Source organism: Astatotilapia calliptera, chromosome 20, assembly GCF_900246225.1.
Source record: "Astatotilapia calliptera chromosome 20, fAstCal1.2, whole genome shotgun sequence".
NCBI lineage: Eukaryota > Metazoa > Chordata > Actinopteri > Cichliformes > Cichlidae > Astatotilapia > Astatotilapia calliptera.
This window is the reverse complement of record NC_039321.1, coordinates 15,893,191-15,906,775: the sequence shown is the minus strand read 5'-3', so window position 1 is coordinate 15,906,775 and position 13,585 is coordinate 15,893,191. Positions and strand designations below refer to the sequence as shown.

The following is a 13,585-nucleotide window of genomic DNA, read 5'->3' as shown; positions in this document are numbered from 1 at the left end:
GTATTTAATTTGCCTGACATTATCCAGCTAATTGGATTGTCACTAAAGTGCGACATTACTTTGAGTACAGCAGGACAGATCACAGCAACTACTGCTATAATTGGGAATATTAGAAAAAATGGAACCCATTTGAATACAACGTTCCCCCTTGATCCAGTTAAGTTTGAAAGTCATTCTGTGATTTGACAAATGGGTCCGAAGAATGAAAATTGAATTATTATAGAAAGACATTATATGTTTTATTACACAGTGAATTTTTCATGAAATGCCAGAGATCAGGTATCATGTGTCGTTTCATCAAACAGGGGACGAAAGATATTTTCAATGACTCTCAAATAAATGGAAATATATATTCCAGGGTTTTTTGCCAGTGTCATACGAGCCAGGTATTACAGTTTTTTACAGCCGCTAGGACACATTTCACAATACTTAGGTCACTTTTGCAAAACTCTTCACATAATTCTCCTAACTGACCTTCAGCTTGGCAAAGCAGTTCATTTCACATTCAAAATGCACTACAACTACCAAAACACTTTATTCAGGTCTCAAATAAACTCATTCTTCCAGAACACTAGCAAAGGTTGACAGCCGACAAACACACTTTGTCACCCACAAAACAATGACCTAAAAAACACTAACAACATGTAGCATTACACAGTGTTTTCTTGTGTAAAACAAGGACACATCTCTGTTTATAATTTCAATATATGTTACTGGAATGAATCAGACATCATGCAGAATTCGTTAATATTTGTTTATGTATTTTTTTTTTTTGCACTAAGTAATCCCAAAATACAAGAATTTGTATACACACCATCCACTGATACACATACAATAGTAATGCTAATCTACTCGGTCTTCTCCATTTGGCCACAGGTTCTCATCCACATCACATCTTATGTCATCTAGGGCAATACACCTAGGAAATAATCTTCTGGCATGCCAAAATTGAAGGAGTAACACCTGTGTAGATGTTCATCTACAATGAGAATCAGCTATGGCTGGTTAAACTGCATTTTTAGATTTAAAATATGTTTCAATAAAATATTGCTGTTTAATTTTGCTGTCTTTTTAAGTTTTGCATTGTGTTATTGTTTTGGCCATAAGTTTAACAGTTTTGAAAACAGTATGTAAGCACATGCAAAATGTCCTGTACGTACAAAGATTTTTGGCAGTTGTTGTGTCTGAGTGAGAAAATAATTCATGAAATTTGAGAGATGTAGTCATTAAATGCATTTTGTGCCAAAACAATGATAACTGGTCCTCAGTTTAGCCCACATAGACCTCTGTTGTGCTCACTGTGTGAGGAGTTTTGCAAAAGTGACCTAAGTATTGAGAAATGTGTCCTAGCGTCTGTAAAAAACTGTAACTGAACCAGGCCCAGTCAGTTAAACCACTGCACCCTTCCTGAGCTACGGGTAGAGGAGGTAGAGCAGGTCATCTGCCAATTGCAAAGTTGGTCGTTTGATCCCTAGCTACTCCAGTCTGCATGCCAAATATCCTTATGCAAGATACTAACCCCACGTTGCTCTCTGATGCATTCATCAGAGTATAAATATGGGTGAATGATAGAAAGTAATGACATAGAAAAAAAAGCATAGAAAAAAGTGCTTGTATGACTGAGGCAAGTTGTGTAAACTGCTCTGAGTGCTAAGACAGAGTAGAAAACTGCCATGTAAGAACCAGTTCTTTTAGAAAATGTGTGTATGAAGTAGCTGGCTATGGTAGTTGAATATGACTCCTATCAGGAAAAATGCTTCTGGAAATTCTGCTGTTTCTTTTAATGGGTGAAATCAAAATATCCTTTTTTTTTTTTTTTTTTTACAATTTCTCTGAGAAGTGTATGGTCTGACCTTGGGGAGAATTTCTTGGGACTTCCACTCCTGGGAAGATTAGCAACTTCCATTTGTGAATAATCTTTCTCATTGTAGAATGAGAGACTTGAAATTATTTGGAAAGAAGCTTTAAACCATTCCCAGATTGATGGGTGGCAAAGACCTGAATGCTTCAGAACAGCAAACTGCAAAAACTTCTGCTTTATATTTACAGATGATCAGTTAATCAAGTGCACCTGATTAGCAGTACCTGGTTGCTAGTTACCCTTGTAATTTCTATGGAAGCAATAAAGTCTACTTGGTTTTTCACACAGTGCTTCTTTGCTTCGGCTTGTGTGTGCCCAATTGCTGAGGATTTTATTTTTAATTATGTCCGGATGTGTAAAGCTTTAATAAAGAAAGAAGGTGTACTTTTTTTTTTCATACAGCTGCATTTTATTGACCACAACTATTGACAACATGGTAAATAATTATCAGAAGAACAATTGTTACCACACAGAAATTACATTTTTGGACTAGAGCTGTAAAGGGTGGATTATCTCAAAATATTACAGATAGGCCACTTCAGAATCTGGACTCTAATAAAATTTTTTAACAGTTTTTCATTTTGCCTCTGGCCTCTGGCCAGGAGAAGACAGCAACATTTCTGGAAGATGCTTTTTTATCAGAGCTTAAACCTGCATTTGTGGATGGCACAGAGAGCTGTGTTCATAAACAGTGTTTTCTAGAAGTCTGACCCCATGTAATGATTTACATGCCAGAATCGTGCTGCATGAGGGCCCAACTATAACAGGCATCCAGTATTTATTTTCAGACTTGTCCCTTGCACGTAGAGATGTGACATTCATAGTTTTCTTGAGGAACATTATTCTGAAATGGATTCATAATCTGTAGGTGCGTTTTTTTTTTTTTTGTAGATTGGTGAACGGCTGCCTATTTTTCTTGGAGAAACTCTGAGATGTCCTTTTTATACCTGATAGTGTTGCCAATTAACCTAATTAGGAGCAAAATCTGATTCCAGCGGTTTTTATCAAACTCAAAATATGGCAACAGTTTTTATGATTATGCTTAAACATTTGGGGGTTTTTTTGTTGTATTTTGAATAGAATATGGGTTTAAGATAACCACTGCATCCTGTTTTTATTTACATTTACATGTCCTCTCACCACTACTGTTCTCCCTCTACACTAACGACTGCATCTCCAAGAACTCGGCTGTCAAACTCCTAAAGTTTGCAGATGACACCACTGTCATTGGCCTCATTCAAGATGGTGATGAGTCTGCATACCGGCAGGAAGTTGAGCGGCTGGTACTCTGGTGCAGTCAGCACAATCTGGAGCTGAACACTCTTAAGACTGTAGAGATGACAGTGGACTTCAGGAGACATCCCTCAACTCTGCTCCCCCTCACCATATCAGACAGCCCTGTGTCAACTGTGAAGACCTTGAAGTTCCTGGGTACAACCATCTCCCAGGATCTGAAGTGGGAGACCAACATCAACTCCATCCTCAAAAAGACCCAGCAGAGGATGTACTTCCTGAGACAACTGGGGAAGTACAGTGTTCCACAGGAGCTGCTGATCCAGTTCTACACTGCGGTCATTGAGTCTGTCCTGTGCTCCTCCATCACAGTCTGGTATGGAGCAGCCACTAAACAGGATCATCGGCATGCCCCTGCCCTCCATCCAGGATCTGTACCTCTCAAGAACCAGGAAACGGGCTGGGAAAATCATCACAGACCCCTCACACCCTGGACACAGACTTTTTGATCTGCTGCCCTCTGGCAGACGGTACAGAAGCCTGCAGACCAGGACCACCCGACACAGGAACAGTTTCTTTCCCCTCGCCATCTCCCTTCTTAACAGTTGACCTGTCACACTGCTCCCACTGCCAGACTGCAGCTGCACCTTATGTACATTTTGTAGTATTCATTCCACCTCATTCATTTCTGTATTATATGTATATAAGTTTAGATTCGTTATTTATAGTTGGTTTACACAGCTTTGTGTATGTATGTGTAATGTGTATATATAGACACGTGTGTGTGTGTGTGTGTGTGTGTGTGTGTGTGTGTGTGTGTGTGTGTGTGTGTGTGTGTGTGTGTGTTTTACATTGCTGTGCTTGAGAGCCACCATCTACCGGAACCAAATTCCCTGTATGTGTCTGCACATATACTTGGCCAATAAACACGATTCTGATTCTGATTCTGATTTTACAGTGTCCCAACTTTTTCACAAGTTTTGTCACTGTGGGAAAAAAAGTTAAATGTAGTAATGCTGCATTGAATCAGTTAAGGCTTCTCTCAGCTGTGAATCTCAAAAGCTTTGTACACATCAGTGGAATTGCTTGTGCCAAAAGTAAAATGACTGCAGACAACAATACAAATAACCATTAGTTTTAAATATAGATATAAATTAAACTTTACTAGATTATTTGACAGGCTAGTGGTGGGTAAGTGATGCACTCCCTTAATTTTAAGTTTAACTAATCATTTTTAAATATATTTGGTTGTTCTAAGACAGTATTAAATGGAAATAATCCATTCTCTGTTTTACTTTATGATGGGGAAAGAAAAGGGGCAGTTAAGCGAAACTGAAGGCTAATGAAAATACGTTAACAAACATTTGTAGCTTTTGTCTAACAAAAAAGTTGCTCATGCTTAGGACCAGTCTTGTGTACAGCCAAGATCACCCTGAAATAACATCATTAGATTGCATGTAGTTTGCTGTGAGACTGTCACTGTTGAAGTTTAGCATTTTGTATCGATGAAAATCGAGGAAATTTTAACAGCAGGAATCCACCGGGAAATTTTAGGTGTAGGTGTAGTCATAAAAAGATGTTGGAAGACATGTTTAAAAGGGTTGTTTCTTCGGGTCTCCGATGATGACTATTTGCAGCTCATAATTTATCCACATTTGATTAAAAGGATATGTCTAAGGATAAGCCTCCTTTGAATCATTTGCAGGGCTGGAGTGATGGGTGTGTGGATCACTGATAGACTGATGAAGCTGCTGAGTTAATGCAGGTGGATATCGATAAAGTGCACATGCTTGCGTGCATGGAAGCTTAGTGAGTTTTATGCCTCTCATAGTGGGTGATGGAGTGTACCCAAGCACAAAAGGTTGAGGACAGCTTAACAGGCTATTAATATCCTCCAAAGCTTGAAGTCTGTTAACACCAGCATCTAAAATCCAAGGCTATATCACAACATTTTGTGAACATTTCTCATTTATTTAAAAAATGGTGGTCTTCATAGTGATAACCTTGTCATATAAGTAAATCTCTATCATTTAATTTTCAAGCTGAACATTGGCTATGATAAAAGAACACCACTGCATTAAAAACCTCTGCAAATGGTGTCAAATAAATCCTGGTAATTTGTAATTCAATCTTTTTTTTTTTTTTAAATCAGGGAGTGAACCACGTGTCACGGCGGGTGAGGAGAGCCGTGTGAAAATAATAAATGAGGATCCAATCGCAGGCAGTAGTGGAGAAGTGAAGGTGGTTTATTGAACACGAAATAAATATGGACAAACAGCAAATGGAGCACGAACTAAACTAGACTGGAAACAACTAAACTACAGAGCACAAACCTGGACAAGAATGAGAACGAGCAGAGGAGCTGGACAGCAGGGAGAACACACGGGTGAGACATGGTGGATACACAGACAGACCAGCAACTACAATGACAGAGGACACGACTTAAATACACAGAGAAACACAGGGGAATTACACACAGGTGGTGGACACAGCTGGGAATAATCAACAAGACGAGACAGAGGTAAAACTGAACACACTCACATGAGACGCAGACCTTCACAATAAAACAGGAACAAGAAACCATCACACTAAGACGCAGACTCTACACTGAGAGACAGACAGAAAATGACACATGGAACTAAACTAAACCTGCAAAAACATGACAACTCAAAATACTGGGTTAAACTGACCCAGAACCGTGACACCATGACTGGTAATTGCTTAAAGCTTTTTAAAAATTAGATTTATGAAAATTTATTTTTGCTCATTTAAATAAACTATAATAAATAAATGATATGCATTTTCAAAATGTCAGAATTTACAGAATTCTAGTGTTTTACAGAAACATCAATAACTCTCAAGAAATGAATAAAAGAGGATATAAAACATGTTTTTACCTTTTGTATTACCTAATAGATCCCTAGGATCCGCTATATACGTTTGTCTCTATACACTGAACATACTTTGTACAAATTTGATATAATTATAAGATATCACTATTTTTACTCTCACATTTACATGCTATGCTATGAATAGAGCCATGTTTTGTAGGGGCAGGGATAGCTCAGTAGGTAAAGTGGTCGCCCCATGATCGGAAGGTCGGCAGTTCGAATCCACTTAACGGCTACCCTGAGGTACCCCTGAGCAAGGTACCGTCCCTACACACTGCTCCCCGGGCGCCTGCTTAGTGGGCTGCCCACTGAGTGAATGGGTCAAATGCAGAGAAAAACAAGTAATTTCCCCATGGGGATCAATAAAGTATCCATTATTATTATTATGTTTAGTTGCATGTTCAATGACAGCAGAAAATGTCTTGATGCCTCAAGTCAAAGGAGAATGACCAAACTGCTTTGAGCCGTTAGCAAAGCAACAGAAAACTAATAACCATTTGCTACAATTCAGGTATGCAAAAAAATGCACAACCTGCTAACCCTTGAACAGCAGCAGAAGACCACACCAAATCCCATTCCTGTCAGAAAAGTGTTGGAGTGTTTACTTACGGAGAACAAGAACTCCATGGCGTAGCGACTGAGCACGGTTGGACTCCACAGTGAAATTCAGCATGGTGGGATTTGCACCAATCATGCAGACACGGTTGTCTTGCTCAGCCTCACGGAACATCCGCAACAGCTGATTGGCAATGACCCCATTCAGAACAGATATGGCCACCATCGGTATGACAAAGGACAGGAATGCATTTACCTGTTCAAAAAGAGAGAAGGCTGTAAACACTGGAGATTAGTGCTGACAGAAAAACTATGTATCTGCTTCACTAAGATAAAATGTATATATGTTATTTAAAAAGCAAACAAATAGAACAAAACCCCCCAAAACAAAACAAAAACCCAGTGTCCCTCGAGGCTGATGATTGGCCCTACCGCCATAATAGGTTGGAGATTAAAGATGGCTCCCGTGTTTCTTCTGTTTGCATCTATATCTATATAATATATGTTTGGCCCATCTTTCAGTTTACTTCTTGTTTTATGTCAAGATTACCTGTATGGAAAATATAAATATCTATATATCTATATATCTATATATATCTATATATATATATATATATGGCTCTTCCAAACTCACATTTAGTCAGATTTACAGTGAGTGATGCTTCCTCGAAACGCTTAAAAACAGTTAAGAGGGTTTGGAGATGACTGCTCCAGGAAGCAGAATAAATGACCACATCATCTAATTAGACCTCACAGTTAGGGACCCCGGCCAAAACCTTAGCCATCAGGCGCTGAAATGTCGCTGCCGCATTATGCAAACCAAAGGGCATCACGGTATACTGAAGGAAGTGATCGGGGGTAACGAATGCAGAGATCTCAGACGCTCTTGCAGTTAAAGGAACCTGCCAATATCCCTTTAATAAATCCAATTTGGTCACATAAGTAGCGGATCCCATCCGATCAACACAGTCATCCATCCTAGGTAATGGGAAAGAGTCTGCTTTAGTGGCCGCATTCACCTTTCGATAATCCGTGCAGAATCGAGGAGTATTGTCAGATTTGGGCACTAACACACATGGGGAGCTCCATGCGCTAGCACTTGGAACGGCTAAGCCATGCTCAAGGAGGTAATTGACTTCTCTCTGCATTATTTCCCTTTTTACTGGATTCACCCGGGGATAGAACAGTTTCTTTTTTTTCTTTTTTTTGCCTGTCCCATTTGGTTCTTTAGCCATCAGAATTGTTGTCTGAAGACCAACAAGGATACCCAATGGATTTACTTTGCCAAATGGATCATCGTGGCATTGCCGTATTGGTCCATTTGATTGACCTTTGTTTTTATTGTTTATTATATTTTATTTTCAGATGTTACAGACGGGACAGACATGAGTGAGGGATAGGAAAGGGAGAAAGAAAGAGGAAGGAAAAGAAAAACAGAAGGGGAGAGGGACAGTGAGAAAGGGGGGGAGAAAAAAAAATCTCCTGGATCACCTGTTGAGAGAAGAAGAATAGAAAACAAGCAAAAAAACCCCCAAAGCAACATACTAAACACAACACCATCGCATTAATCTAGCTAAGTGTAAACAGCAGTAAATACTGAATATTCAATGTTGCTGTGCAGCACGCAGGACAGACAGCGCACAATGTGCTTTGAAGTAGCAGCCAAGAAAGGTGTAATTTAAGTCTACGAGCAGTGAACACCCGTGTGCATACCTGTGTGGATCAGCGCGCTTGTATTCAAATGGTTTCCACATGTAATGGTCTGCAAGAGGATGTAGCGAGCCATAGCCCTGTCCCCCAGGGCATGAAGCAGGCATGGAGGAGATCCAGGCCCCAGACATCCAGAGGCTCCCAGAGCACGAGAGCCCAAAGAGGACCACCGGAGGGGCATCCGTGCCACCCTCATGGGAAGGGCTGAGATTCCCCAGACGAGGCGTCACCCAGTATCCACCGAGCAGAAGCTAGAGGGGGCTGCACCGGCGTGCCCGCCGGCTCTGCCGGCAGCCAGCTGTGCCAGAGTGAATCGAGCCGCAGGCCCAGAGGCCCCCTGCACCCCGGAGGAGGCCTGACTGAGCAACAGGCGCCAGGCCCCGCCAGGCAGCCACTGGGAGTGAGCCGGTACATACCTGAGCGCCCAGCCCCGGACACCAAGAACCACCAATGCACCGACCCTTGAGGGGGCATCAGTCACCGGCAGGGAGTGTGGTGAGGGGAGATAGGCCTTGGAGGGCCTGGGAGTTCCCAGAGAGGTGGAGTCTAAGACCCGACCTGACATATAGACACAGACAAACAGGCACACACAGACACAAACATGCATTCCCACCCTCATGCACACATATACAAACACTCAGCACTCACCCAACGGAAGGATTGACATAAATGGACATGTACACACAATCACACTCCCCAAACATACTCTATACCCCGGGTCCAGGTACCCTCGCCCCCAGAGGGGGAAACAGAACCCAGAACCAAGAGATGTTACCCTTCCCCCCGGGGTGGAGGCAAGCAGACCGTCCCAGGCTCCGCAGCAGCAGGGAGGCCAATCGGACAACTAACATCTCCTCCCAGCCCCCCCGCGCCAATGACTAGCAGAGAACGGGGGTGTGTGAAGACCCCATACCTCCCTCCTCCCGCTCATGTGTAGTGTTGCTGCGTGTTGTTCTAAAGTGCATTTAAAACAAGGGAGAGCATGGCCATACCACCCTGAGCAAGCCCGACCTCGTCTGATCTCGGAAGCTAAGCAGGGATGGGCTTGGTTAGTACTTGGAGGGATAGAACAGTTTCAACGTATTCACATGACAAACCCTGGTTTTTCGCCGCCGATCTGGAGTGCGAATCACATAATGGTTATTGTCGAGTTTACATTCAACACTGTAAGGACCAGCAAACTGTGTTAGTAAACTGGACCCTACCACAGGCAGTAACATCAACACCTTCTCCCCTGGTTGAAAACTTCTATCTACAGCTTTTTTGTCAAAACGAGCCTTCATTTTAGTTTGCACTTGCTTGAAGTTTACCCCGGCTATTTTCCACGCTAGGCGAAGCCTATCTCGAAGCTGACTCACATAGTCAGGTACACTACACGGCCAGGCCAAAAGAAATTGCCCAGCACTCGGTAATAAGTTTTATTTATTCCGAGGTGCCCAGCCATTCTGACGTCATGTGCTAAGTTTAGCACCTGATCACGATGCTGAGATGGTACCACCACCTGTGTAACACCTGATGTTCCACTCTGATCAGAAGACCACCGCCTCATTAACACGCCATCCTGCAGGAAAAAACGGGGAAGGGTGCTTTCCCCAGCCGTGACAACGGCTGCAAAACAGGAACTCAAAGACTTGTCATTTTCCTGAGCGCTTACCAAAGCTTCTTTATTCACATCGCCGCTCAATGCCGGTATTAATTTTAGCACACTGCATTTATCCCCCACACTGTCTTTCTCCCGTACAGGAGGTTTTTGCTCCCCAGCCACAAACGTATCTGCGATACTAACCACATCAGCAAATTTGTGCGCTTCCGCCCGCGTAACAGCGCAAACGGGAAAAAACTGTCGCTTTTGGATCAGCAGCAACAGGTGTATCCATCACTTCAGGCGGTGGAAACACTTCCCCCCCGGCCAAATCGTTGCCCAAGATAAAGGACACACCTTTAAACAGCAACTGTCGTCTTATGGCGACCTTCACAGGTCCAGTTGTGATAGGTGAGTGTAGATATACTCTGTGAAGGGGCGCCCGAAGAACAATTCCCCACACCAACACATCCGTGTGGCAGGCGGTTTTATCCGACAGTGGCAACACATCATCTAACATAAAAGATTGATGTGCCCCGGTGTCTCGGAGAATGGTGATAGGAACCCTGTCCTTCTCTTCTCCTGCCACCGAAACGAAGCCTTGGGAAAGGAAGGGTTTAAAACGTGACTCTACCTCCATTTCTGGGTCACACCCCTGCATCTGATCAGGACCGATAGGTGGGGAAACTACTTTAATGAGCCCCACGGGTCCCTTAGACCCTCTGCGCTGCTCTTTCTTCTGCAGCGCAGGACAACTGGCAATCAGGTGACCAGACTAAAGGCAATAAAAACATTCCCGCTTTTCAGTTTCCTCCTGTCTCGCCCTTCGGGTCTGTTTAGGAGATTTTTGTCTCTTTTCCTGCCCTCCCCTCACTTCTCGTCCTGCCCCGGTTGGAAAAATGACTTTATGTGTGAGGGTGAATTCATCTGCTAAAACTGCTGCTTTTGCCAGGAACATCACCTTCTGCTCATTTAGATAAACTACCAACTGATCCGGGAGACACTTTTTAAATTCTTCTAAAAGAACCAACTCCTTCAATGCCTCAATATCCTTCACTTTTCTGGCTTGCATCCAGCGTTCAAACAAGCGATGTTTCTCACGGGCAAACTCCACAAAGGTTTGTTCAGCGGTCTTTTCACTTTTACGAAATTTCTGACGGTAAGCTTCAGGAACTAATTCATATGCGTGCAGAATTGATTTTTTTACAATATCATATTGGAGGCTGTCGTTAATGGAAAGGCTAGTACATACTTCCTGAGCCTTGCCGATTAACTTACGCTGGAGTAGCAGCGCCCAAAACTCCTTAGGCCAACTCAATGCAGCTGCTATACGCTCAAAAACGTTAAAATAGGAATCAACCTCAGCCTCCCGAAACGGAGGTACTAGTTTAACATGTTTGGTGATGTCAAAACTTGGTGAAGTAACTGTGGATGTGTCAGGGCGACTCGAGACAGGTGTGGAGGCAGCGGAAGCAGGTGTCTAGACAGCGGCGGGCTTACGCAACTCCAACGCTCTGACCCGGAGGTGCATAGCTTGCACCTCAAGCTCTTTAGCGCGAACCTCTACCTCGCTAATACGGAGGGTCAAATGGAGGTCCTCCATAGACCCTACTGCCTGAGGCTCCTCAGCCGCCCCAGACCCCACCTCTGCCGCATCCGACCCCGCCTCATCCGCATCAGGCTCCACCTCAGCCGGAGACACGCCAACGGGTCCTTTGGCATCTGGCTCCGGCTCAGCCTCCGGAGCCACCTCCACGCCGCCCCTACCAGGCCGCTTTACAGCGGCCTTCGGGGAAGGGAGAATGCCCCGCTCCACCAAGCCTGCACACAAAGCATCCTTCACCTCCGGTTTACGGGCATTATAGGACACTTTACAGGGAGTGCAGAATTATTAGGCAAATGAGTATTTTGTCCACATCATCCTCTTCATGCATGTTGTCTTACTCCAAGCTGTATAGGCTCGAAAGCCTACTACCAATTAAGCATATTAGGTGATGTGCATCTCTGTAATGAGAAGGGGTGTGGTCTAATGACATCAACACCCTATATCAGGTGTGCAGAATTATTAGGCAACGTCCTTTCCTTTGGCAAAATGGGTCAAAAGAAGGACTTGACGGGCTCAGAAAAGTCAAAAATAGTGAGATATCTTGCAGAGGGATGCAGCAGTCTCAAAATTGCAAAGCTTCTGAAGCGTGATCATCGAACAATCAAGCGTTTCATTCAAAATAGTCAACAGGGTCGCAAGAAGTGTGTGGAAAAACCAAGGCGCAAAATAACTGCCCATGAACTGAGAAAAGTCAAGCGTGCAGCTGCCAAGATGCCACTTGCCACCAGTTTGGCCATATTTCAGAGCTGCAACATCACTGGAGTGCCCAAAAGCACAAGGTGTGCAATACTCAGAGACATGACCAAGGTAAGAAAGGCTGAAAGACGACCACCACTGAACAAGACACACAAGCTGAAACGTCACGACTGGGCCAAGAAATATCTCAAGACTGATTTTTCTAAGGTTTTATGGACTAATGAAATGAGAGTAAGTCTTGATGGGCCAGATGGATGGGCCCGTGGCTGGATTGGTAAAGGGCAGAGAGCTCCAGTCCGACTCAGACGCCAGCAAGGTGGAGTACTGGTTTGGGCTGGTATCATCAAAGATGAGCTTGTGGGGCCTTTTCGGGTTGAGGATGGAGTCAAGCTCAACTCCCAGTCCTACTGCCAGTTTCTGGAAGACACCTTCTTCAAGCAGTGGTACAGGAAGAAGTCTGCATCCTTCAAGAAAAACATGATTTTCATGCAGGACAATGCTCCATCACACACGTCCAAGTACTCCACAGCGTGGCTGGCAAGAAAGGGTATAAAAGAAGAAAAACTAATGACATGGCCACCTTGTTCACCTGATCTGAACCCCATTGAGAACCTGTGGTCCATCATCAAATGTGAGATTTACAAGGAGGGAAAACAGTACACCTCTCTGAACAGTGTCTGGGAGGCTGTGGTTTCTGCTGCATGCAATGTTGATGGTGAACAGATCAAAACACTAACAGAATCCATGGATGGCAGGCTTTTGAGTGTCCTTGCAAAGAAAGGTGGCTATATTGGTCTAAAAACACAGAAGAAAAGAAGGCTTCCCAAAATAATGGGCAGCTCACCCCTACTTGCTCCGCACTTCACACACATGCCCGACCTTTTAACCAAATAGCTATTGCTACGGCTGCTCCGTCTGGACCTGAGGCAAGTGCAAGGGAAGTCTGCCACACACCCCACACCGCAGCTCTTCGGTCGCCCTTTTATAGTTCAGGTCGACAGCAGGAACCAGTTACATCAGGCCGTTCCTTAGGTCCACCAATCACAGCCGGGCCCCTGCACAGGTGAATTTGCATACACATGCATACACACATTAAGAAACAGATAACCCACCAACACAGGCACTTAACAGGCCAGTACTGCTCAACCTAATGCATTAGCTCTGGCTCCTTCCCCACCAGAGAGGTGACTTTCCATGTCCCAGTTGCTAGTCTTAGGAGCTGGGGATTGTTCCGTGAGGGTCTCCGCACTTGCTTGTGGTGCCAGGGTGGGCCATGTCCCTACTTTGAGCTAGGCCTTCAAGCAGCCTCACCAGGACTGGCTCCAAGTCCGGGCCCCTGTAACCCTATGCCTATAGCCCCTGGGATCCCTGGGACACACAAAACCCTATACCACAACAAGGTAGTGATTCGCGGAGGGGGTTATGATTTTGAACTATATAAATAAAATTGA

At 43.9% G+C, this 13,585-nt stretch overlaps 1 protein-coding gene across 1 annotated transcript in view; it reads right to left on the bottom strand.

Annotated features, from left to right (window-relative positions):
- ntsr1 (neurotensin receptor 1 (high affinity)) overlaps positions 1–13,585 on the bottom strand; it is a 91,671-nt gene that overhangs the window by 44,748 nt on the left and 33,338 nt on the right. Inside the window, exon 2 of the mRNA XM_026154669.1 lies at positions 6,595–6,796. Within this exon, the coding sequence (XP_026010454.1) occupies positions 6,595–6,796 (202 nt within the window). The remainder of the gene's footprint in view (positions 1–6,594; positions 6,797–13,585) is intronic.